Source organism: Prinia subflava, chromosome 21, assembly GCF_021018805.1.
Source record: "Prinia subflava isolate CZ2003 ecotype Zambia chromosome 21, Cam_Psub_1.2, whole genome shotgun sequence".
Taxonomy (NCBI): domain Eukaryota; kingdom Metazoa; phylum Chordata; class Aves; order Passeriformes; family Cisticolidae; genus Prinia; species Prinia subflava.
Window position 1 is genome coordinate 6,676,193 of NC_086267.1, and position 25,587 is coordinate 6,701,779.

A 25,587-nucleotide genomic window follows, 5' to 3' on the forward strand; every position below is an offset into this window, starting at 1 on the left:
AAATGTGAGCTCTGGGAGAGAGCTGGGGAGTGAGGGGGGGGAAGAGGAGAAAGGAATGAGCTCCAAAGGCTGGAGCAGATTTCCAATGCTACATTTGAACACGGCTGAGGTACCAGTGGTTGGGTGTGGAGAGCAGCTCAGGGCTCACACCCCCTGAAAACACCACCCCACCTCCAGGACAGGCCTCACAGAGCTCATTCACCCAACCTTCAGGTCATTAAAGTGGCTGCTTAATTGCCAGAGAGTCGCTAATTGGGAGTGGTCCCTCCCTCACACTGCACACACCCAGGGGGAACCTTCCAGGGCACAGGAAACATCTCCCCAAAAAACGGGAGGAGGAGCTGCCTCCCTTCTGCTGCCTCGGGAGCACCAGGGCAGTGTGAAAAATAAAGGGATGTGAAGTCATATCGGCGTTCAAATAAAAAAAAATTTAAAAAAATTAAAAAAAGGCAAATAAAAAAAAAATATATATATCCCAAACAGTAATGCCAGGCGATCCTGCAATCCTCCTCGTTCAGAAGGCTGGACTGTCCTTTTTGTTTCTTTTTTTTTTCCAAGAACTGATTCCTTTCCACAGACCCAGGTCTGCTTTGCAGAGAGGGGAGCAGCGAAGGGGCCGGGCTGTGCCCACGTGCAGAGTCCCAGCCCTGGAGCCTGGGAATGCCACCAAGGCCCCCAGGGCCACCAAGGCCACTCAGGCCACCTGCCCGGCCGGCCACCGGCCAGAGCCACGCTCAGCTGGCCCCTCGGTGGGTGAGGGCAGCTCTGGGGGGCTCGCCCAGGGCCGTGCCCCTCCTCGTGGTGTGTTTAAGGCATCAGAGACGCCCTCGGAGCCCCAGGACAGGGCACACAGGCTTGGTTTGGCTACAGTGACATTCGGAGGAGCGGGGCTGGCACGCCGGCCGTGTCCCCAGGGCTGGCAGTGCCCGGTGGCGCGGCGGGAGCACGGCAATCCCACAAGCAGCAATGGTTCAGGTGACCCCCCCAAAGCCCAGAGCAGCTTTTTGGGGGGCGCTGGATGAGTCTGGCCACAGGGACACCCCCTCTGCTCACCCTCCTGGCCCTGGAAGCACAGCTGGGTGGCCCTGGTGTCCCCAGAGAGCCCCCAGGAGGGCCGGGCTGGTGTCACCACCGGCGGGTGGCACGGGTGGGCCGGGGTCAGAGGCTGGTGGAGGACACGGAGAGGGTGGGCGAGGAGGGCGGGGGGAAGTTGAGGAGCTCCAGCACGGCCACGCCGACGCTGCTGCGGCGGGTGAACATGCACGAGGCCGCCACCCACTTGTTGGTGCGAGGGTTGTACTTCTCGATGGAGTTGAGGCTGGAGCTGCCGTCGTTGCCCCCCACGGCGTAAAGCCACCCGTCCATGGCCACCAGGTCGTGGGTGCTCCTGGAAGGGGCGTGCGGAGAGCGAGGGGGTGAGGATGGGGGGCAAGGGGGGGGAGCTGGGGGATGCAGGGACCCGCCCAGAGCTCTGGCACCCCAAAAAATAACCCTGAAAATGAACTGTGGGGGCACAGCACTGCAGGGACCCACCCAGAGCCCCAGAACCCCCCAAAAAAATCCCTGAAAATGAACTGTGGGGGCACAGCACTGCAGGGACGCACCCAAAGCTCTGGCACCCCAAAAAACCCCCGTGAAAATGAACTGTGGGGGCACAGCACTGCAGGGACCCACCCAAAGCTCTGGCACCCCAAAAATAACCCCGTGAAAATGAACTGTGGGGGTTCAGCATCACAGGGACCAGCCCAGAGCTCCAGAACCCAAAAAACAACCCTGTGAAAATGAACTGTGGGGGTTCAGCACTGCAGGGACCAGCCCAGAGCTCCAGAACCCCCCAAAAAACCCCATGAAAATGAACTGTTGGGGCACAGCACTGCAGGGACCAGCCCAGAGCTCCAGAACACCACAAAAACCCCATGAAAATGAACTTTTAGGGCACAGCATCACAGGGATCCACCCAGAGCTCTGGAACCCCAAAAAAACCCCACAGAAAATGAACTTTTGGGGCACAGCACTGCAGGGGCCTGCCCAGAGCTCCAGAACCCCCAAAAAATCCCCATGAAAATGAACTGTTGGGGCACAGCACTGCAGAGACCAGCCCAGAGCTCCAGAATCCCACAAAAACCTCACAAAAATTAACTTTTTGGGGCACAGCCCTGCAGGGACCTGCCCAGAGCTCCAGAATCCCACAAAAAACCCCATGAAAATGAACTTTTAGGGCACAGCATCACAGGGATCCACCCAGAGCTCTGGAACCCCAAAAAAACCCCATGAAAATGAACTTTTGGGGCACAGCCCTGCAGGGACCTGCCCAGAACTGACTTCAAACTCAGGTCTAGACTCCTGCCTCGCATCCTCGTGGCTGAACGCTGCCAGCACGGCCTCACCTGCGGATGTTCATGGGGGCCACGCTCTCCCAGGTGTTGGATTTGGGGTTGTAGCGCTCCACGGAGTTAAGGCAGCTGGTGCCATCGTTGCCCCCGGCCACGTAGAGCATCCCCTCGAGCACGGCCACGCCCGCGCTGCTGCGGCGGCTCAGCATGTTGGCAATGGGGCTCCAGGTGTTGATCTGGGGACAGGGACCCCGTCAGCCGCCCCACTGCCCTCCCCTCTGCCACACGGCCCCGCCGCGGGGTCAGTCCTGCTCTGAGCTCACAGCTCCTGGCATGGAAAACCTTTTGTGGGGGGTGTTGGAATGCTGGAAGTGAGAATTTTGGGGTTTAGGGTGTGGTGATGTGTGTGGGGTAAGATGGAGGATTTGGGGTGTTTCTAAGTCCTTCTTCTTCACCTTCTTCCTTCTTCTTCGAGGGTTTGGGTGGTTTTCTGTAACTGGTTGAAGGAGTCCACACTGCAGACTTCAAGCCGTTAGTTATGGGGCTTAAAGTGAAAATAATTTAGGTGGCATTTCATAATTGGACAGACTGTCCTTGAAAAGGCCTTGCAGGGAACTGAGGTGAGCCCTTGGGGGCCCTCAGCTCCCTCTCCCCGCAGTCCCCGGGAGGAATCTCTGCTGCCTGGCTCAGGGGACACAGCGGCAGCTGGCAGGAGCCACCCAGGGGCACAGAGACCCCCGAGAATGCCAGCCCAGCCACGGGGCTGAGCTGTAGCCATTTCCAAGCTCTGCAGCTCGTGAAAAGCCTCCAGGACCTGACCTTTGATCTCTCTGCAGTGACTGACCCTGGTGGAGCAGGGCTGTGTGTCCCTGGGCACAGCACATGTCCCCAGGCTGCCATCCCCTGCTCCCCACGCTGCAGGGGCTCAGTGGGAGCTGGGAACAGCTCAGGGCAGGGCAGGACCCTGCCCCCTGCAGAAGTGGGGGGTCAGAGGGGGTTCTGGAGAGCAAACCCTCGCAGGGAGCTCTACAGGGAAGCTCTGCGTGGCTCTGCTCAGGACTGCACCCCGGGTTCTGCCATCCCCCTCCATTCACAGCCACGCACGGTGGGCTGAGGCCCCCCAGGCTCCCCTGAGGGGGGGAGCAGCAGCAGCAGAGTCCCCCAGCGCTCCCCCGTTTACCTGGGGCTCGTACTTCTCCACCGTGGCCAGGTGCGACGAGCTGTCGTAGCCCCCGACTGCATAGAGGTTGCCTTCTGCAAAGACAGCACAGGGGTGAGTTAAGGACACGTCCCTGTGCCAGCAGGGCCACCCACAACGTCACAGGTGCCACTCTGGAGGTGCCACACGGGTCCAGGCTGAGCCTCCCCTGCCCCTGCAGCTCCTCCTGCACGGCCAGCCCGGCTCCCTCCCCTTCCAGCAGCAGTGCTGGGCAACATCTCCTGCAAATATCTGTGCAGTATCCCCTGCAAATATCTGTGCAACATCCCCTGCAAATATCTGTGCAACATCCCCTGCAAATATCTGTGCAATATCCTCTGCAAATATCTGTGCAATATCCCCTGCAAATATCTGTGCAATATCCCCTGCAAATATCTGTGCAATATCCCTGCAAATATCTGTGCAATATCCCCTGCAAATATCTGTGCAATATCCCTGCAAATATCTGTGCAATATCCCTGCAAATATCTGTGCAATATCCCCTGCAAATATCTGTGCAATATCCCTGCAAATATCTGTGCAGTATCCCCTGCAAATATCTGTGCAATATCCCCTGCAGCTCCTCTGCAGAGCCTCCCTGAGAGCTCCTGCTGCTCCTCCTCGTTCGGAGCCCCGGGGTGTTTTTAGCGGAGGAGGCTGGAGGGGAATGCCAGGATCGGCCGTGGCAGCTCCGGAGGGGCTGGGGATGGAGGGGAGGGCAGCTCTGAGTCAGCAGCGAGAGGGAACACAGAGAGCGGGACAGGGGACAGGGGACAGGGGACACCGGGACAGGTGGGAGCATCCCCAGGGAGAGCCAGCTCCTGCTGGGGGAGAGCGGGATCGCCACTAGAACGCCTCTCCTGGTCCCGCAGTGAACGGGTAATCGGGCTGTGCCTTCCTTTCCGGGGACAGGGGGTCATCCACAGGCAGCCCTCACCCCAAACTAGAGGGGAACAATTCATGGATCCCCCCAGGAGCTGCCTCTGGTGTGGAACAAATCCCAGGAACCAGGGAGGCTGAGCGGGGCAGGGAGCGCAGCAGGGCGGGGCAGAGGGGGCAGGAGCGGGGCAGAGCACCCAAAGGAGCTCCCCAGCCCCTTGGCAGCACCCACCTAGCGTGGCCAAGGAGAGCACCCAAAGGAGCCCCAGCAGCACCCACCTAGCGTGGCCAAGGAGAGCACCCAAAGGAGCCCCAGCAGCACCCACCGAGTGTGGCCAAGGAGAGCACCCAAAGGAGCCCCAGCAGCACCCACCTAGAGTGGACAAGGAGAGCACCCAAAGGAGCCCCAGCAGCACCCACCGAGTGTGGCCAAGGAGAGCACCCAAAGGAGCCCCAGCAGCACCCACCTAGTGTGGCCAAGGAGAGCACCCAAAGGAGCCCCCTGGCAGCACCCACCTAGCGTGGCCAAGGAGAGCACCCAAAGGAGCCCCAGCAGCACCCACCTAGCGTGGCCAAGGAGAGCACCCAAAGGAGCCCCAGCAGCACCCACCTAGCGTGGCCAAGGAGAGCACCCAAAGGAGCCCCAGCAGCACCCACCGAGTGTGGCCAAGGAGAGCACCCAAAGGAGCCCCAGCAGCACCCACCTAGAGTGGACAAGGAGAGCACCCAAAGGAGCCCCAGCAGCACCCACCGAGTGTGGCCAAGGAGAGCACCCAAAGGAGCCCCAGCAGCACCCACCTAGTGTGGCCAAGGAGAGCACCCAAAGGAGCCCCCCAGCAGCACCCACCTAGCGTGGCCAAGGAGAGCACCCAAAGGAGCCCCAGCAGCACCCACCGAGTGTGGCCAAGGAGAGCACCCAAAGGTGCCCCCAGCAGCACCCACCGAGTGTGGCCAAGGAGAGCACCCAAAGGAGCCCCAGCAGCACCCACCGAGTGTGGCCAAGGAGAGCACCCAAAGGAGCCCCAGCAGCACCCACCTAGCGTGGCCACGCGGACGTAGCGCCGGCGGGTGCTCATGGCGGCGATGGAGGTCCAGGTGCCCGTCAGGGGGTCGTAGCGCTCGGCGCTGCAGCGGGCAGGGACACAGGGACAAAAGGTGGGACACTGGAAAAGCCCAGGCCACAGCGCTTGGACACGGGCGCGCAGGGGGAGCTGGGGACAGACAAACACTGACACGGCTGGCGGGGCACAGTGGGGGATTCGTTTTGTCCACTGGAAGAGGGAGCTGGGTTGTAAAACCTCTGCTGGAGGGGCAGGAGCAGGGATCCAGCTGCAGGGACAGTGCATGCAGGAGCAGAGCAGCAGGGACAGTGCATGCAGCAGCAGGGACAGTGCATGCAGGAGCAGGGATCCAGCTGCAGGGACAGTGCATGCAGGAGCAGGGCTGCAGGGACAGTGCATGCAGGAGCAGAGCAGCAGGGACAGTGCATGCAGGAGCAGGGCTGCAGGGACAGTGCATGCAGCAGCAGGGACAGTGCATGCAGGAGCAGGGCTGCAGGGACAGTGCGTGCAGGAGCAGGGCTGCAGGGACAGTGCATGCAGGAGCAGGGACAGTGCATGCAGGAGCAGGGCTGCAGGGACAGTGCATGCAGGAGCAGGGCTGCAGGGACAGTGCATGCAGGAGCAGGGATCCGGCTGCAGGGACAGTGCATGCAGCAGCAGGGACAGTGCATGCAGGAGCAGGGACAGTGCATGCAGCAGCAGGGATCGAGCTGCAGGGACAGTGCATGCAGGAGCAGGGATCCAGCTGCAGGGACAGTGCATGCAGGAGCAGGGATCCAGCTGCAGGCACAGCCCATGCAGGTGCAGGGATGCAGGGACAGCCCATGCAGGTGCAGGGACAGCCCATGCAGGCACAGGGATGCAGGGACAGCCCATGCAGGCGCAGGGATGCAGGCACAGCCCATGCAGGGACAGCCCATGCAGGCGCAGGGATGCAGGGACAGCCCATGCAGGCGCAGGGATGCAGGCACAGCCCATGCAGGCGCAGGGATGCAGGGACAGCCCATGCAGGCGCAGGGATGCAGGCACAGCCCATGCAGGCGCAGGGATGCAGGCACAGCCCATGCAGGGACAGCCCATGCAGGCGCAGGGATGCAGGCACAGCCCATGCAGGCGCAGGGAGGGCTGGGGCAGGGCACTCCGTACCTGTTGAGGCACGAGGCCCCGTCGTAGCCCCCGGCAGCGTAGAGGAGCCCGTGCAGGGCTGCCACGCCCAGGCAGCTCCTCCTGGTGCCCATGGACACCTCGGGCTGCCACGAGTTGGTGACAGGGTCGTAGGACTCCACCGTGGCCAGGTCAGAGGTGCCATCGTAGCTGCAGGGACAGAAGGGGAGCAGAGGCTGCTCAGAGGAGCTGCGGCTGCCCCGGCCCTGGGGCTGTCCCAGTTGGACCAGGGGGCTGGGAGCACTGGGATGGTGGGAGGTGTCCCTGCCCATGGCTGGGAGCACTGGGATGGTGGGAGGTGTCCCTGCCCATGGCTGGGAGCACTGGGATGGTGGGAGGTGTCCCTGCCCATGGCTGGGAGCACTGGGATGGTGGGAGGTGTCCCTGCCCTGGGGCTGGGAGCACTGGGATGGTGGGAGGTGTCCCTGCCCATGGCTGGGAGCACTGGGATGGTGGGAGGTGTCCCTGCCCATGGCTGGGAGCACTGGGATGGTGGGAGGTGTCCCTGCCCATGGCTGGGAGCACTGGGATGGTGGGAGGTGTCCCTGCCCATGGCTGGGAGCACTGGGATGGTGGGAGGTGTCCCTGCCCATGGCTGGGAGCACTGGGATGGTGGGAGGTGTCCCTGCCCATGGCTGGGAGCACTGGGATGGTGGGAGGTGTCCCTGCCCTGGGGCTGGGAGCACTGGGATGGTGGGAGGTGTCCCTGCCCTGGGGCTGGGAGCACTGGGATGGTGGGAGGTGTCCCTGCCCATGGCTGGGGTGGGAGGAGATGGGCTTTGAGGTTCCAGCCCAAACCAGTCTGGCATTCTCAGCAACTGGGAGGGAGATGCCCTCAGCTGAGGAGGCCAGATGGATTCCCCACAGCGCAGGGGCTGTCCCATGGCTCCCTCACAGACCCCGCACTGTCACCCTGATTTTTTCACCCTTCTGACGCTTTCATAGTTTCTGATTTCTTTCTCACACAAATGTTACAAATAGAAGAAATGTTTGTATTAATACAAGTATGTTTTTCACTCCTCTCTCGAGGAGGGAACAACTGGTGGACTTTTGATTTGACCAATGTGGTTGGAGAGGTGGCAACCTTATCCTCCAATCCACAGTCTGAGTATATTATATATATGTTATATATTATAACATATAATACATAATTATATATATTTTATAGTGTGTATATATATATAGTATATAAATATTATACTACATATTATAGTATATCTATATATAGTGTATATATATTATACTCCATATTATAGTGTATCTATATAGTGTGTATATATATTATACTACATATAGTGTATCTATATATATAGTATATATATACACTACATATATATACTATATATATTATAGTGTGTGTGTATATATATATATATATATATATATACACACACACTATAATATTATATATATATACAGATAATAAAAGTTTGGCTTTTTTGCCCTGTGAACTGCACGGAGTTGGTTTTTTTTGAGTCTTATTGTGACGCCCAGGTCGTGCTGGCCCCAGCAGGCCCCACTGCCCACAGCACTCCCGTGCCCCCTCCCCGCCGCCCCCTGCCCCGTGCCCCCCGTGTCCCCCGTGCCCCCTGTGTCCCCCGTGCCCCCCGTACCCCCGTGCCCCCTGTGTCCCCCGTGTCCCCCGTGTCCCCTGTGCCCCCCGTGCCCCCCGTGCCCCCCGTGCCCCCCGTACCCCCGTGTCCCCCGTGCCCCCCGTGCCCCCCGTGCCCCCCGTGTCCCCCGTGCCCCCCGTGTCCCCCATACCCCCCGTGTCCCCTGTGTCCCCCGTGCCCCCCGTGTCCCCCGTGCCCCCCATGCCCCCCACGCCCCCCGTGTCCCCCGTGCCCCCCGTGCCCCTTGTGCCTCCCGTGCCCCCCGTGTCCCCCGTGTCCCCCGTGTCCTCCGTGTCCCCCGTGCCCCCCGTACCCCCGTGTCCCCCGTGTCCCCCGTGTCCCCCGTGCCCCCCGTGTCCCCCGTGCCCCCCATGCCCCCCACGCCCCCCGTGCCCCCCGTGCCCCCTCACCCGCCCACGGCGTAGAGCTTGTTCCCGATGGCGGCCACGCCGACGCGGGCCCGGCGCGTGGACATGGAGGCCACCATGTGCCAGCGGTCCGTGCGCGTGTCGTACGCCTCGCAGTCACCGTGGATGGCAAAGAGGCTCCCTCCGCCTGCTCGGGGGCAGAGACAACCACAGCATCGCTGAATCACACAACTCAGAGAATACTGAATCATAGAATCACAGAATCACAGAATCACAGAATCACAGAACTCAGAGAACCACAGGATCATTGAATCACATAATCACAGAACTCAGAGAATATTGAATCACAGAATCACAGAATCACAGAACTCAGAGAACCACAGGATCATTGAATCACAGAATCATTGAATCCCAGAACTCAGAGAATCATTGAATCCCAGAATCACAGAATCATTGAAGCACAGAACTCAGAGAATCATTGAAGCACAGAATCACAGAATCACAGAACTCAGAGAACCACAGGATCATTGAAGCACAGAACTCAGAGAATATTGAATCACAGAACCACAGAACCACAGAATCACAGAATCACAGAACCACAGAATCACAGAATGACAGAACCACAGAACCACAGAATCACAGAATCACAGAATCACCAGGTTGGAAGAGACCTCCAAGATCTTTACGTCCAACCCAGCCCAACATCTCAACTAAACCATGAGTGCCACATCCAGGCTTTGTTTAAACACATCCAGGGATGGTGACTCCACTGCCTCTCCAGGCAGGGCCATTCCAGTGCTTTATCACCTTTCTGTAAAACCTTTTCCCTGATATCCAACCCATATTCCCTTGGCTCAGCCTGAGGCTGTGTCCTCTCCTTCTGTCAGTGCTGGCCACAGCCACCCCTCAGGGAGCTGTGGAGAGTGACAAGGTCACCCCTGAGTCTCCTTTTCTCCAGGACAAACACCCCCAGCTCCCTCAGCCCTTCCTCACAGGGTTTGTGCTCCCAGCCCCTCTCCAGCCTCGCTGCCTCCTCTGGACACACTCAGGGGTCTGAAAATCCTTCCTGAACTGAGGGGACAAACTGGACACAGCCCTCAATGTCCTTCCTAAACTGAGGGGACAAACTGGACACAGCACTCGAGGTGCTGCCTCACCAGTGCCCAGTCCAGGGGCAGAATGACCTCCCTGCTCCTGCTGGCCACACCGTTCCTGATCCAGGCCAGGAGCCCTTGGCCTTCTTGGCCACCACTGCTGGCTCATGTTCAGTCACTGTCACCAGCACCCCCAGGTCCCTTTCTGCCTGGGCACTGTCCAGCCACACCGTCCCCAGCCTGGAGTGCTGCAGGGAGGTTTTGTGGCCAAAATGCAGGACTTGGCACTTGGACTTATTAAACTTCATCCCATTGGACTCTGTCCAACCACTCCAGGTCTCTCTGCAGAGCCCTCCTCCCTTCCAACAGATCCACACACGCTCCCAGCTTAGCATCATCCACAAATTCACCAAGGGAAGGCTCAATCCCCTCACCCACATCAATAAAAACATTCAACAGTGCTGTCCTGAGGGACACCACTGCCAGCTGGAGGCAAACACAGCCCAAAAAAACCCCGGGATGGGGTCAGGGATGGGGCAATTCACCGATGAAAGACTCAATCCCCTCACCCACATCATCAATAAAAACATTCTGTCCCCAGCACAGACCCCTGAGGGACACCACTGCCAGCTGGATGCAAACACAGCCCAAAAACCCCCAGGATGGGGTCGGGGCTGGGGCAATTCACCGATGGAAGGCTCAAGCCTCTCACCCACATCATCAATAAAAATATTCAACAGCGCTGTCCCCAGCACAGAACAGTCTGTGCTGTCCCCAGCACAGACCCCTGAGGGACACCACTGGTGCCCTGGCTGCCAGCTGGATGCAAACACAGCCCAAAATAAACCCTCGGGATGGGGTCGGGGGGCAGCAGGGCCTTACCCACGGCGAAGAGCACGGTGCTGGCCCCCTCGCAGCGCCGCGGGCGCGTGCGGCTGTTGCCCAGGACCCCTCTCTGCTCGGGCATCAGGTGGTACTTGAGGGCCTCGATCAGCAGGTCCTTGCACTCCGAGTGGTGCCGCACCAGCAGCTCCGTGTCCACGTTGCTCATGAGGAAATCGCGGCTCAGCAGCGGCAGCCGCACGCACTTCATGAGCTGGGGAGGGGGGAGAAGGGGATACAGGTGACCTCACCCCTGATGAGTTAATTACTCTGTTAATTAAGCAGTACAGCCTGGCCCCTGGTGAGTGACAGCTCTATCCAACAAGGATGAGCGGGGTGAAAGAGGGGGTGAGCTGGTAAAGGGAGAAACATCATGGAGGAGGAACCTTGAGGAGCATGAAGGGGAGAATTATGAAGAAGAAGGATCCTGAGGAGAGAGAATCCCTGCTGTGGGGTCAGTCTGGGTCTGCAGTCACAGTCTAGCTGGCTAAAAGCTGCAGTCAGAATCTGCACACCAATCCCTGCAGTCAGAATCTGCACACCAATCCCGGCAGTCAGAATCTGCACATCAATCCCTGCAGTCAGAATCTGCACACCAATCCCGGCAGTCAGAATCTGCACATCAATCCCTGCAGTCAGAATCTGCACATCAATCCCTGCAGTCAGAATCTGCACACCAATCCCTGCAGTCAGAACCTGCACACCAATCCCTGCAGTCACAGCCTGCACACCAATCCCTGCAGTCACAGTCTGCACACCAATCCCTGCAGTCAGAATCTGCACATCAATCCCTGCAGTCACAGCCTGCACACCAATCCCTGCAGTCACAGCCTGCACACCAATCCCTGCAGTCAGAATCTGCACATCAATCCCTGCAGTCAGAATCTGCACATCAATCCCTGCAGTCAGAGTCTGCACACCAATCCCGGCAGTCACAGCCTGCACACCAATCCCTGCAGTCAGAATCTGCACACCAATCCCTGCAGTCAGAGTCTGCACACCAATCCCTGCAGTCACAGCCTGCACACCAATCCCCACAGTCAGAATCTGCACATCAATCCCTGCAGTCAGAATCTGCACATCAATCCCTGCAGTCAGAATCTGCACACCAATCCCTGCAGTCAGAGTCTGCACACCAATCCCTGCAGTCAGAATCTGCACACCAATCCCTGCAGTGCCTGCACACCAATCCCTGCAGTCACAGCCTGCACACCAATCCCCACAGTCAGAATCTGCACACCAATCCCTGCAGTCACAGCCTGCACACCAATCCCTGCAGTCAGAATCTGCACACCAATCCCTGCAGTCACAGTCTAGCTAGGTTGTCCCATCTCTCTTAATATCCACAACGAGATCAGGGACAAACTCTTTACTCAGAGGGCACAGTTTGCTCTGAGGCTTCCCCGTCCCTGGAAGTGTTCAAGGCCAGGTTGGAGCGACCTGGGGTAGTGGGAGGTGTCCCTTGCCCATGGCAGGGGGTGGAATGAGATGGGATTTAAGGTCCTTTCCAACCTGGACTGGAAGTGGTAGGACAGGGACCTGCTGTTCCTGCCCTGTCCTGCAGCTTCCTCCAGCCTGGTGCCCACCCACCCCGGGGACTCGGGGATGGTGGGCAGAACCAGGGCCCCTTCCCCAGGCCCCTCTCCCCCTTCCCAGAGCTCTCACCCTGGGCACGTGCTGTCTCCTGCTGTCCACGTCGTGTTTGACCCAGCTGAGCACAGCCCTGTACACCTCCTCCTCCGAGGGCACGTTGAGGCTGTCGCTGGAAATGAGGTCCAGCACCTGCAGGGCGGGGTGGGGAGGGTTGGTGTGGACTGGGAGGAAAGGAGACATTCCCAGCTCCCAGCCCGTGCCAGAGGCAGAGCTCTGCCTCCTGGAGATGTTGGGGGCTCCAAACAGCAACAGGGAGCCCCAAAAGCAGCAGGGGCAGCTTGGTGGGGGCATCTCTGACCATCCTCCCTGGCTCTTCCCCCCGGCTGCTGCAGTGCCTGACAATTCCCTCAGTGTCACTCTCTCTGCTGGCATTTGTCCCCTCCACATTTCCTGGGACAGAGCCAGGAGCCCTGGCTGCTCCCAGGACTGTCCCTTCACCTGCCAAGGGCTGCAGAGCTGCAGCAGGGGGAGATGTGGACCCTCCCCTCACTGTCACCTCTCCCGGGAAGGGGTGAAGGGACGTGTCTGGTCCTGCTGAGGAGCACACACAGGTCGGTGATGCAGAGCAGGGACTGGGAATTGCTCCTGCCCAGCCAGGGCCCACACTGGCACCACGTGATGGCCAGCAAGAAACACAAGCTGAGCTGATTTAAACCTCCCAGCTGATTGAAACATCCCAGGCAGCCAGGACCTGTTCCCTGGGCTGTGCTCCCACAGCCAGGACAGTGTGCTCAGAGCTCACGTGGCGAGCCAAAATTACCCCCTGTCCCACCCTCCTGTCCTGATTTCCCGTGGGATTCAGCCTGCTGACAGAGCTCTTCCCTCAGCCTGGACAGAGTGGGGCCAAAGCCCAGAACCCGGCCACAGCCCCCTGCCAAACCCCTCAGCACAGATCCCTCGGGCTTTTCCCTCGCAGACAGAGCAGGAGAAGCTTTGCTGCACCCAGACCTGCACTGCCAGCGGGGCCTCACCTGTTTGAGGGGCAGCAGCATGAACTCCTCTGTCTTGGACACCTCCACGAAGTGCTGCAGGACGTACTTGTGGGCAGACTTGAGGAGGTCGCTGCAGGAGTGGGTGTCAGCAAAGCCCCGGATGCCCAGGCAGTTGGAGGGGTCGAGCTGGCTGAGCAGGAACTTGCAGCAGGCGTCCCGCACACCATTGAGCTGAAGCAGGCTGGCAGCGGGGAGAAGGGTCTGGCAGGGTGGAAAAGAACGGGGGAAAAGGGAGTTCCCGGGGCAAGGAAAGGATTTTCACCCCTGTCCCACTGCGAGCGACGAGCAGAGCAGGTTTAGGGAGCACCTCCAGGCACAGAAGCACAGAAGGGACAGAGCACTCCTGGTTTCTGAGGTAAAGAACAGCTGGGGAAACACCTGTAACACCCCTGGGACCAGGAGAAGGACAGTGCTCAGCGACAGAGCTGGGAACTGCACAGGAGCCACCTCCGGGAGGGGGAAGCAGCTGAACTCCCTGAGCACTGCCAGATCCAGCTGCCACTGCAGGAACAGCTGGAAGAGCTGAGCAGAAGGAGAGAGGCGTCCCGGGAGGGAAATGTGGCACAGGAGAGCTTTGAGGAGAAGGGGGATGTGGGGAAAGCTCGTACCTGCACGTTCCCCTCTCCCACCACGATCTCGGCCGTGTAGGCGTACTGCACCAGCTGCTCCAGCGCCTGCGGGTCGATGTCGTGCAGGGTGACGTGGGTCTGGCGGCTCTCACTCATCTCATCTGGGGCAAAGGACACCAAAAATGAACAAACCCCCCCGGCAGGGCTGTTCCCCCATGGGAGGATGCGGGGAACGAGCTGCATCCGCCTCTCAGCCCAGCACAGGGAGGTTTTCTGAGCAGCTCTGGGGATTGGGGACCAGGAGTGCAGGAGGGATCCTGGGCAGGGGGCTGAGGGCAAAGGGAATCACAGAAAGGAGTGAAATGCAGATTTAACCATGCATGGGATGAGCTGCAGCCACCTCCACACCACAGCCCAGGGAGGTTTTCTGCCCAGCTCTTAGCAAGGAGAAGCTGTGGGAAGTGGGGGCCAGGACAGGAGAAAGGGCACCAGGATCCCTGTGCAGGGAGCTGTGGACAAAGGAATCAGGGGAGGGAGGGAAATGCAGGGTTTAACCATGCATGGAACAAGTGGTTTGGTTTTTGGAAGGTTTCCTGCCCAGCTCCAGGGGCTGGGGCCAGGTCTGCAGGACGGGGGGACACCACGATCCTGAGCATGGGCAAAGGGATTCAGGGAAGGGAGAGAAAATAGGGATATTCCTGTTCCTGCTCACAGAAATGACACCTGAAAGGGCAGGGCAGCGAGCAAAACGAGGAATATTCCTGCTCCTGCTCACAGAAATGACACCTGAAAGGGCAGGGCAGCGAACAAAACGAGGAATATTCCTGCTCCTGCTCACAGAAATGACACCTGACAGGGGCAGGGCAGTGAGCAAAACGAGGAATATTCCTGCTCCTGCTCACAGAAATGACACCTGACAGGGGCAGGGCGGCAGGGACAGCGCGGGGAAGGCACCTGGAGAGGGGAGCAGGGCTGCGAGCAGGGCCAGCCCGGCCCCGGGGGAGCAGAGGACTCTACTTGCTTGTGAACATGGCGTGGAAGTAGGGGCTGCACGACGCCAGCACCACCTTGTGGGCCTTGATCTCCTTGGTGGCCACGTGCAGGACGATGTCGCAGAGCAGCCCGCGCTGCCGCATGCGGTTCATGCACACGAAGGCGTCGTGGTAGTGGCGCTTGGAGTTGTGCGAGATGCTGTGGCCGTCGCGGTTCAGGAGCTGCACGCCCCCCTCCATGGCCGCGGCGGGCAGGGTGGGGGGGACGCCCTTCCCTGCGCCTCTGCCGGGGGAAAGGCACAGGGTTAGCCCGGGAGCACGGGGAGAGAGGCTGGGCTGGGTTAGGGGGTACAGCCCGGCTGGGCGGGATCCAGGGGTGCCCACCCGGGCAGGAGGGCCAGGGGCTGCTGGCCTGGGGCAGGAATGGTGTGGGCAGCACGAGAGGGAGGGGAGGCTGCCCTGGGCATCACTGTGAGGCCAAACTTCGAGTGCTGTGTCCAGTTGTGTTTAGGATGGACACTGAGTGCTGTGTCCAGTTTGTCCCCTCAGTTTAGGAAGGACATTGAGCGCTGTGTCCAATTTGTCCCCTCAGTTTAGGAAGGACATTGAGTGCTGTGTCCAGTTTGTCCCTCAGTTTAGGAAGGACATTGAGTGCTGTGTCCAGTTTGTCCCCTCAGTTTAGGAAGGACATTGAGGGCTGTGTCCAGTTTGTCCCTCAGTTCAGGAAGGATTTTCAGACCCCTGAGTGTGTCCAGAGGAGGCAGCGAGGCTGGAGAGGGGCTGGGAGCACAAACCCTGTGAGGAAGGGCTGAGGGAGCTGGGGGTGTTTGTCCTGGAGAAAAGGAGACTCAGGGGTGACCTTGTCACTCTCCACAGCTCCCTGAGGGGTGGCTGTGGCCAGCACTGACAGAAGGAGAGGACACAGCCTCAGGCTGAGCCAAGGGAATATGGGTTGGATATCCGGGAAAAGTTTTACAGAAAGGTGATAAAGCACTGGAATGGCCCTGCCTGGGGAGGCAGTGGAGTCACCATTCCTGGATGTGTTTAAACAAAGCCTGGATGTGGCACTCATGGTTTAGTTGAGGTGTTGGGGCTGGGTTGGACTCAATGAGACTCGAAGGTCTCTTCCAACCTGGCGATTCTGTGAATAATTCTGTATTTATTAAAAGGCCTTTACAGGATACACCTCGGGCAGTACAAGAGCCCGGCCATGGACCCAAGATGGACCCAAGATGGGCAGTGGGTCGTGAGCTTTCACGCTTTTGTAAGTTTTGGTCCATTCACACTTTGGGGTTAATTGTCAAATCACAGCTTCAGGTGATGAACTCCCATCCTCACAGTTTGCCCTCCTCAATTTGCTTTTGTTTGCACTTTTTAAGCCTAAAGCTGCAATAGTGGCCTTGGTTCTGGGGCTGGAAAAGGAGTGCTCTGACTGAGCTGTGAGGAGAACTGGCTAACACTGTCTGAAGTCCAGAGTTATTTATCAATGCAGTGCAGAATCTGGAAAGTGTGAAAGCTAAAACCGAAGGCATCAACCCAGGCTTCAGCCCTGGGTGATCCCTGTGGGAGCTGCAACAGCCTGGGCTGACAGCGGGGCTGACAGCTCTGAGCAGGGAAATGTCAGCCCTGCTGGGGAAATGTCACCTGCTTCAAACAAAGAGGGGAAATCCAGGTTCAATGTGGGGAAGGAATTCTTCCCTGTGAGGGCGGGGAGGCCCTGGAATGGATTTCCCAGAGCAGCTGTGGCTGCCCCTGGATGCCTGGAGGCGTCCCAGGCCAGGCTGGATGGAGCTCAGAGCACCCTGGGGCAGTGGAAGCAGTCCCTGCCCGTGGGGATTTTTACAGTCCCTTCCAACCCAAACCGTTCTGTGACTCTAGGAAAACAAAACCTGCGTGATCAAGGAACGTTTATTCATGCAGGGCTCCCCTCCCCGCTGCTGTTTGCATCCAGGCTGCTCCCAAAAGCCTCTGGCAGAGCAGGGGATGACTGAGCAGCGGGAGGAAGGAGGGGGAGGCAGCAGCAGCGAAAAAGGCAGCTGGGATCCGAGGGGAGCCTGCGAGCTGCCCCCGCATCCCCGCGGCGAGAGGATCCCCCACACCTTCACACCAGCCCTGCCGAGCCTAAAAATAACAAGCCGGCATCCTGTGCCTGCTCAGCCACGCAGGCAGCCTGGAAAGAGCCGTAGTAGCACGTACCAGAGTCTGGGGGAGGAGAGAAAAGATGAATAAACACATTTCCTGAGCGGGAGCAGCCCGCGGTGCCCTGCTCTGCTCACACTGCCCGGGGTGCTGCCAGATCCCTCCTCTGCCAGCGGGGAGGGCTCAGGGGCACCGGGCACAGGCAGGGCCTGCTGTGCTCTCCAGCAGGGACAGCGGGATGTCACCGTGTCACCGTGTCCCTGACATGGCCCTGTCCCCCCTCATCACAGCTCGGGGAGCTGCAGCATCCCCGGGACACCCCGTGTGCCAGTTCTCATCTGCTGGGTGAGATGCCCGCAGCAAGGAGGTTTCTCGTGATCAGCATCCCCACCTGGGCTCCAGAGGGTCGGGCTAAGCTCCAGAGGGTCGGGGCTGAGCTCCAGAGGGTCGGGCTAAGCTCCAGAGGGTCGGGGCTGAGATCCAGAGGGTCGGAGCTGAGCTCCAGAGGGTCGGGGCTGAGCTCCAGAGGGTCGGGGCTGGGCTCCAGAGGGTCGGGGCTGAGCTCCAGAGGGTCAGGGCTGAGCTCCAGAGGGTCGGGGCTGAGCTCCAGAGGGTCGGGGCTGAGCTCCAGAGGGTCAGGGCTGAGCTCCAGAGGGTCGGGGCTGAGCCCCAGAGCTCCTTCCCGGAGCTGCTTCAGGGCAGGGAGCAGCCAGAGCTCCCCCATGCCCAGCTGCAGGCCCCGGGGTTTTCCTGCTCTGCCTCGTTTCCCTGTGTCATCCCTGCTGAGCACATTTGTCCCCATCAGTATTTCAGTCATGTCCCTGCTCCGGAGCTCTCTCCTTGTCCCTCGGGGGGCTGCCAGTGAGGGACAGCAGCTCCTGGACCTGCAGCAGTGGCAGGGGACAGCGCAGGGCAGAGGTGGCATCGCCGCTCCGGGAGGTTTGTGAGGAGGCTTTGGCACCCCGGGGCAGCACCCAGAGGGTGCAGCAGGCTGGGGGTGCTGCTGGAGGCTTTGGGGGGCACTTCCAAAGGGTTGGAAGCGCTGGGAGCCCTCCCAGCCCTGCCAGGAGTCACTGCGTGGCCCTGGGCGAGGGACAAGGGTGACACTGTCCTCCCTTGCAGTGACCCCCGTGGCCAGCAGGCAGAGCCTAGGCCTGTCCCTGCAGTCCCCAGGGCTGGCACAGGGCTGTGTCCCCAAGGCTGTGTCCCCAAGGCTGGCACAGGGCTGTGTCCCCAGGGCTGTGTCCCCAGGGCTGTGTCCCCAGGGCTGGCACAGGGCTGTGTCCCCAGGGCTGTGTCCCCAGGGCTGTGTCCCCAGGGTTGGCACAGGGCTGTGTCCCCAAGGCTGTGTCCCCAGGGCCGTGTCCCCAGGGCTGGCACAGGGCTGTGTCCGCAGGGCTGTGTCCCCAGGGCTGTGTCCCCAGGGCTGGCACAGGGCTGTGTCCCCAGGGCTGTGTCCCCAGGGCCGTGCCACCCATCCTGAGTGACATGGTCACGGTGTCACCTGTCCAGGACAACAGGGAGGTGCCACCCCAGCCACTGCACTGCCACTGGGCTCCACGGGTGTCCCCAAGCCAGGGGACAGTCCTGGCAGCCTGAGGCAGCTGTGCTTGGTGATTTTTTGGCTCCAGCTCCCCGAGCAGCCCCAGGGGACAGTGTCACCCTCCCGTAGCCCTGGCACGGGGCTGGGGGAAGCCTTGGGTACAGCCCAAGTCCCACTGTCCCCTTCAGTCCCACTGTCCCCTCCAGTCCCACTGTCCCCTTCAGTCCCATTGTCCCCTTCAGTCCCACTGTCCCCTCCAGTCCCACTGTCCCCTTCAGTCCCATTGTCCCCTTCAGTCCCACTGTCCCCTTCAGTCCCATTGTCCCCTTCAGTCCCACTGTCCCCTTCAGTCCCATTGTCCCCTCCAGTCCCACTGTCCCCTCCAGTCCCATTGTCCCCTTCAGTCCCATTGTCCCCTCCCGTCCCATTGTCCCCTTCAGTCCCACTGTCCCCTCCACCCCACAGGAACGTGTCCCCATCAGGGCTCTTCTGCTCCAAGGGAGCAGAACAAAAGCAGGGTGGGAAAAGGGGTGGGACAGCCCAGGGCTGCTCCCTTGTGCCCAGCACTGAATCCTCCTCATCTCCTCTTTAAAGCCTCATTCCCAGGAAATGAGGATCTGTGGGATGCAATTAATGGGGAGCACCACAGGAGACACTGGGGCAGTGTCCAGAGCTCCAGAGGTGGGCAGGGAAGCACAAGCCCAATTCTGTGGGCAGCAGCAGCAGGGCACGTGCCCCCATGGGCCGGGACGGATGTGCTGCCTCCCTTGGAATAACTCTGAGGTTGTGGCACAAAAAAACCCCTAAAAAATAAAAATAAAAGGAAGCGTTTGTTTGGCTTCTCTGCGCCAGAGCGTGGCCATGCATAACAGCTCTGTTAATTAATGCAAATGATCCCTGCCCAAAGGGAGGCCTGTTCTCTGAGCACAAAAAAAACAGATTTTGCTGGGAGTGAAAAGAAGTGTGCTGAGCAATAAACAGGGAACAGAGGATCCTCCAGGGAGGAGTTCCGAGCCTGCCCTTTCCCCAGGAAGGCCCTGGAGAATCGGCTTTTTGTTGCCAGCCTGGCTGGGGGTCCGGGAGGCAGCAGGGACACATCCTGTGCAGCTGCTGCCGTGGTGGGGACAGGGGACAGCCCCGTGCCCTCAGGCCAGGCTTAAACCCACCCCTCGGTGTGTCCCTGTCCCTTTGTGTCCCTGCTGCTGTCTCCTGCAGGATCAGCTGTTTGTGCACAGCGCTGCCTCTCCCACGCAGGAGCTGCCTCTGGGGAGGCACCAAGGCCCCGCTGGCACTGGGCTCCAGCCCGGGGTGGCACAGGCCAGGTCTGCCAGGTGGCACCGTGGTGGCACCGTGGTGGCACCGTGGTGCCCTCCCAAACGGCACAGCCAAGCTCCCCCGGGAGGGAGAGGATCACAGTGGAGCAGCATTTCCTTGTCACTAATCAAAGGCCAGGGCTGTTTTCACAGCTGCAGCAGATCTGCACCGCCCTTACCCCCCAAACTCGGATATCTCAAATGATTCCTTCTTTCAGAGGAAGAATTCCTTCTGATTACAGAATAAATTAATTGCCTTCCTGCCTTCCCTGCTCCCCTCCCCACAACAAACACAGGCAGAGAGGATGGGAACCACTCAGCTGTGCCCTTCCAGGACCCAGAGGCACAGCAGGCACTAAACCCAGGCGGCTGTCCCCAGCAGGATGTGGCACATCGGTGTCACTGGCACAGAAAACACAAAACGCTCGGGGCTCAGTCCTTTCTCAGGGCTCTGCCTGCTCCAGGGAGCTCAGCCCGGCTCTGACAGCGGCAGCAGCTCCCGCTCACGTCGGGCTCATTGTGAGCTCAGGATGAGCAGGCAGGGAGGGAGGGAGGGAGAGAGGGAGGGAAGGAGAGAGGGAAGGAGCTGCTCCGGGGGCAGGGGGTGCTCTGAGCCGCAGAGCTCAGCACTCCCTCGATGGGCTCTGCACTCACACAGGGCTCAGGGTGAGCTCTGCACTCACACAGGGCTCAGGGTGAGCTCTGCACCCGCACAGGGCTCAGGGCTGAGCCTGGCACTCACACAGGGCTCAGGGTGAGCCTGGCACTCACACAGGGCTCAGGGTGAGCCTGGCACTCACACAGGGCTCAGGGTGAGCCTGGCACTCACACAGGGCTCAGGGCTGAGGTTTCTGATGGGAGTGGGGCAGGCAGCAGGGGAGCTGCCCCTCCTGGAACCAGCCCTGCCTTCAGAGGCAGGCAGGGCCTGGGAGCTGGCAGTGCCAGGGGAGCTGGAACCCCTCAGTGGGGACACGAGAACACAAACAGGGTGAGCAGCGGGGACAAGGAGCACGGCCCAGCCCTGAAAACCCCTCCAAACCTCCTCTCCTGCCTTCCCTCTGCCCCTGCCCTCCCCTGCCGAGCCCCTGCTGCTCCTGCAGCTCCCTGGAACGAATCTGCTGCGAGGGAGCCTCGAGGCAGAGCAGGGCAGCGCAGACAGCGCTGAGTCTGCAGGACTGAGAATCCCCAGCTCCCAGGAGCGTTGGGGCTTTTTTTTTTTCCCTTCCTCCCTTTTTTTTTTTTTTTTTTTAATGAATTAGGCATAACTGACACGCACTGAATCCTCCTGTCTAGACATCTGCAGAGAAGTGACAAGCTGCCAGGGAGGATGTGGAGCCTCGGCAAGGGGGTGGGGAGGACAGGGAAAAGCTGCACTCAGCTGCCAGCTCCAGGCACAGAGGCAGCGCTGGCTGCAGGCAAGGAGGGCACTCAGCACACTGACCTGGGCAGAGCCTCTCAGCCCCTGCCAGGACTGGCATCCGTGGGCACACCAGGCTGCAGGTCTCATTACTCCTGGGGAGTTTTGTTTGGAGGCTCCAGGTCGCTCTCAGTCACCCCAAAAAGGGAGAGCAGGGAGCAGGAGGCAGAGGCTCAGTGCCCTGGGACATTCTCACATCTCAGAGGGATGAAGGGCGCCCTCATCTCGGTGCCCACAGCCTTCTCCTCACCCCCCACAGGCAGCACCTCTTCCTTCAGACACCTCCAAACTCAGCTTTTGTCCCCAGTCCAAGCAGGACTCCGTGACTGAGGGATTCCGAGGCGTCTGTGACAGTGTTTGGGTCATTTTTGGGTTGTGAGGTCGGGGCTGGAGGAGGTCTGGGACCGCTGAATCCCCGGGGCAGGGAGAAGCAAGGACTGGGGCTGGATTCCTGCCTTGAGACGCTCAGCAGGGCCCGGCTGCTCTGGGGTCACCCTGCAGCTCCCACAGCCCAGCACAGAGCACCCCAAGAGCCCCTGGCTGTGCCAGGAGCTGGGAATGAGGGCCATGTCCTGATCCTGATCCCGATCCCGATCCCGATCCCGATCCTGAGCCCGATCCTGAGCCCGATCCTGATCCCGACCCTGATCCTGATCCCGACCCTGATCCTGATCCCGACCCTGATCCTGACCCCGATCCTGATCCTGACCCCGATCCTGACCCTGACCCTGATCCTGATCCTGACCCTGATACCGATCCTGACCCTGATCCCGATCCTGACCCTGATCCCGATCCTGATCCCCGTGTCCCCAGCAGCCAGGGCAGAGGCGCCTCTGCCGCAGCCCGCGCTGCTCTGTGGCGGTGCCAAGCCTGGTCACAGGCACAGTGCCCTGCCCTGGCAGCCCTGCCCAGCCCCTGCTCTCCCCTGGGGCACAATCTCTGTCCCCAGCTGGTTTTGGGGACAGGGGACAGCGCTGAGGCCGTGGGAGGCAGCCTGACCTGAGCACACCTGAGCCCCCACACCTGCCCAGGAGCTCCCTCTCTGCAGGCCCAGGGAGGGGCTGTGCCCTTCACCCTCTGCTGTGCCAGCTGCTCCAGGGGACCCCAGGGGACATGGGCCAGCTCAGAGCGGGTCACCCCTGCCCAGCAGGGCCCTGAGGCCACAGCACAGCGGTGAATTTGGGGAGACTCAGCAGGAGACACCCCTTGGCTTCTGCAGGGAGGGATAACTCCACGAGAGGAGGCAGCGGCTGCAGGGCAGGCACTCGGATCTGCTGCCTGCAAACACACAAGGGCATCTTCTGCAGATGGGCAGGACGTGAATTCTGCTGTCCCTCCAAACCAGGAGGTCACCAGTGGCCTCTCCTGCCTCAGCCCTGCCCGGGCACCCACACCACCTTTAGAGATGGATCCCAGAGCCTCCTCCAGCCCTCCCTGCCAGCACAGACCGGAGCAGCTCTGCCCCTCCTGCTCTGAGCAAGCCCTGAGCCCCCGTGCAGCAGTGGGAAAGTCTTTCCAAGGCAGGAAACAAAAGAATTCCCTCACATCTTCTGGCAAGCAGCAGCACAGGCCACATCCCCAAACTCTGAGCTATGAGGGGCAGGTGACACCATGGCCTTGAGCTCACTGGCACCACGGGGGCTGCCAGGGCCAGCAGGGCCCAGGCCCTGGGAACTGCAGCTGGAGGAGCTCGAATTGCTGTCCCTGAGGAGCCACATCCTTTAGGGATGGTTTGCAGCAGCCCAGGCAGAGCAGATGGAGCCTCTCAGGCCTCCCAAGCCCAGGGTGGCGCAGGATTTGGAGGCAGGGCTCCATCTCCTGAGGAGATCCAGGAGGCTGCTCGAGTTTTGGGGCTGCTGAGCCTGAACTGCAGCAAAGCAAGGAGGCAGAGCAGCCTCCCCAGCAGACCTCCAGCCTTCAGGGCACGCCTGCTTTGATTCCCACTGCAGCTCCAGAGCCCCAGGCTGGCGCAAGGGGCAGATGGCCGCTGTCTGTGCTGGCAGAACAAAGCCCCAGCTGACCCGGGCTGGCAGGGAGCTCCAGGGACCCTCCCAGCCCCCCGAGATGCTCGGGAGCTGCCCCGTTTGGAGGCTCCAGAGCCAAGAGAGCAGGTGCCTGTTCCGCCTGCCAGCTCCTGGTGTGCTCTGAATGAGCTGCTCTTCGTTGTGATTCATTAATCACTCGGTGCTCAGGAAGGAGAGTCAGATCTCTCCAGCCAGCATCTCCCCGAGTTACTCACTGCCGTGCTGAATAAAGGGTTTCCAGCAGATGTTCAGGGTCGGGAGAGGAACTCGGGGTGCGGAGGGAAGGGGGTGCAGAGAGGGGTTTGCTTTGGCTGCAGGGATGGAAACCCAAAGGGCACCGGACACCGCGGGGTCAGCGAGCCCCAAAACACCGGACCTGGAACAAAGCAGCACATCCTGGTGCCAACGGCACCCAGAAACATCCACGTGTTGCTGAATCACTCCAGAAGCACCTCCAGCACGGCAGAGCCCCCCGGGATAACGCCGTGGGACAGCAGGCACTGAAGGCACAGGAGAGCTGGCATCCTGCACAGAGACCCTCCGGAGCAAGGCCACTGCTCCTGCGGGCTGGGACAGGGCTGGGACAGAAGGGACAGGGCTGGGACAGGGCAGGGACAGGGCAGGGACAGAAGGGACAGGGCTGGGACAGAAGGGACAGGGCTGGGACAGAAGGGACAGGGCTGGGACAGGGCTGGGACAGGGCAGGGACAGGGCAGGGACAGAAGGGACAGGGCTGGGACAGAAGGGACAGGGCAGGGACAGTGCAGGGACAGAAGGGACAGGGCTGGGACAGGGCTGGGACAAGGCAGGGACAGGGCAGGGACAGGGCTGAGACAAGGCAGGGACAGGGCAGGGACAGAAGGGACAGGACAGGGAGAGCGCAGGGACAGGGACAGGACAGGGACAGGCACCTTCTCCTTGCTCGCCGAGGCCCCGGGCTCCGTTCCCCGGTCTGGGGGGTGTTTGCCGGGCCAGCAGAGCCAGCCCAGCCACCAGCCCGGCCCGGCCCCGGCAGCAGCGATGCTGTGGCTCAAGGAGAGCCCTCTGCCCCGGCAGCCACTGCAGAGGCCACGAGAAAGCTGCACCCCACAAGTTTCCAGAAAAGCCGAGGCAGCGCTGCTCCCGTGCCCTTCAGCTCGCCCGGCACCGCCAGCACCGAGCCCCGAGAGCGGCACCGAGGGCCGGGGACAGGGCCGGGGACAGGGCTGGGGACAGGGCCAGCCCCGCTCTGCGGCGGCTCCCGGGGCTCCGGAGCTGCGGCTCTTCCCTCTCCCGACCAGGGATCCGGCCAGGACTTGGCAGAGGACAGGGAGGGAGGGCACAGGGATGCTGCCGGCCCGGGGATGATGCCGCGGTGCGGGGAGAGCGGCCACAGACGCCGGGAAGGGCATCGGCCCTTCCGAACCCCCGCAAGTGTTTGCAAACGACACCACTTGTGCCAAAACCTTTGGGAACGGCGGCGGCGGTGCCCGCGGACGTGCTGCGGGGTACCCCGAGAGCAAACTTGCTCTCCCAGGAGGGATGCGCAGGAGCAGCCCCCAGAGGGATGGAGCAGCAGCTCCTCCGGGGGTGTCCCCATCACCCCCGGTGACCCCTCCGGTGTGCCCCATCCCCGGTGACCCCTCCGGAGTGTCCCCTCGCCGTTATCCCCGCTCCCCCTCCTCCCGCGGGTCCGAGCGCCCCGGCCCTGCCGGGAAGAGGGACGAGGGGAGGGAGAGGAGGAAGAAGAGGAAGAGAAGAGGAGGTGCAGGCGGCAGGGCCGTGCCCCGGCGGTACTCACGGCTCCGGGGCGGCCACGGCCCGAGCCGGGCGATGCTGCGGCTGGCCACTACACCCGCACCGCTGCCGCCGGCCCCGGGGATGCGGGGCGGGCCGGGGGCGGGCAGGTGCGCGGCGGCGGCGGCGGCCGCTCCTCCTCGAGCCGGGGCGGCCCCGCGGCTGCGGCTTCCTCCGTCACCCGGAATAACCCCGAGGGGAGGCGCGGCCCGGCGCCGCACGTGTGTCCGTGTGCGGGCCCGGCGCTCCGAACCGAGCGGCACCGGCCCCGCTGCGGGCCCGGCACCGGCACCGGCACCGGGGGCGGGGCCAGCGCCAGGGGCGGGGCCAAACCGGAGAAAGAGGCGGGGCCTGTCCTCATGGCCCCGCCCCCCGGTGCCGCGCGCCGCACAAAGGATGAGGGGGCGGGGTTAAGGAGGGGGCGTGGTCAGTGCCGGTGGGCGTGGCCTGAATGGGGTGTTCCAAAATAATTTAGGCAGGAAAAGAGTTTGGGATCACCGAGGCCAACCTGGGAGTGATCCCCACCTTGTCACCGGCCCAGAGCACTGAGTGGCATCTCCAGGAGTTCCTTGGACAC

General features: G+C 61.1%; 1 protein-coding gene across 2 annotated transcripts; it reads right to left on the reverse strand.

Annotated features, from left to right (window-relative positions):
- Positions 1-441: 441 nt before the first annotated feature.
- KLHL17 (kelch like family member 17) lies at positions 442-25,143 on the reverse strand. Of its 2 annotated transcripts, XM_063417342.1 has the most exons (12): positions 25,015-25,143; positions 14,828-15,081; positions 13,846-13,967; positions 13,217-13,438; positions 12,258-12,374; positions 10,593-10,806; positions 8,659-8,803; positions 6,618-6,785; positions 5,447-5,535; positions 3,514-3,587; positions 2,388-2,569; positions 1,150-1,387 (listed from the first exon to the last, which is right to left on the reverse strand). In XM_063417342.1, exons 2-12 carry the CDS (start codon positions 15,036-15,038, stop codon positions 1,159-1,161), a joined length of 1,773 nt encoding a protein of 590 aa, XP_063273412.1. In that variant the 5' UTR covers positions 15,039-15,081; positions 25,015-25,143; the 3' UTR covers positions 1,150-1,158. The 2 variants fall into 2 exon arrangements, with proteins under 2 accessions (XP_063273413.1, XP_063273412.1); XM_063417343.1 differs by lacking the exon at positions 25,015-25,143 and having other exon boundaries at positions 442-1,387; positions 14,874-14,994.
- Between the last annotated feature and the right edge of the window lie 444 nt (positions 25,144-25,587).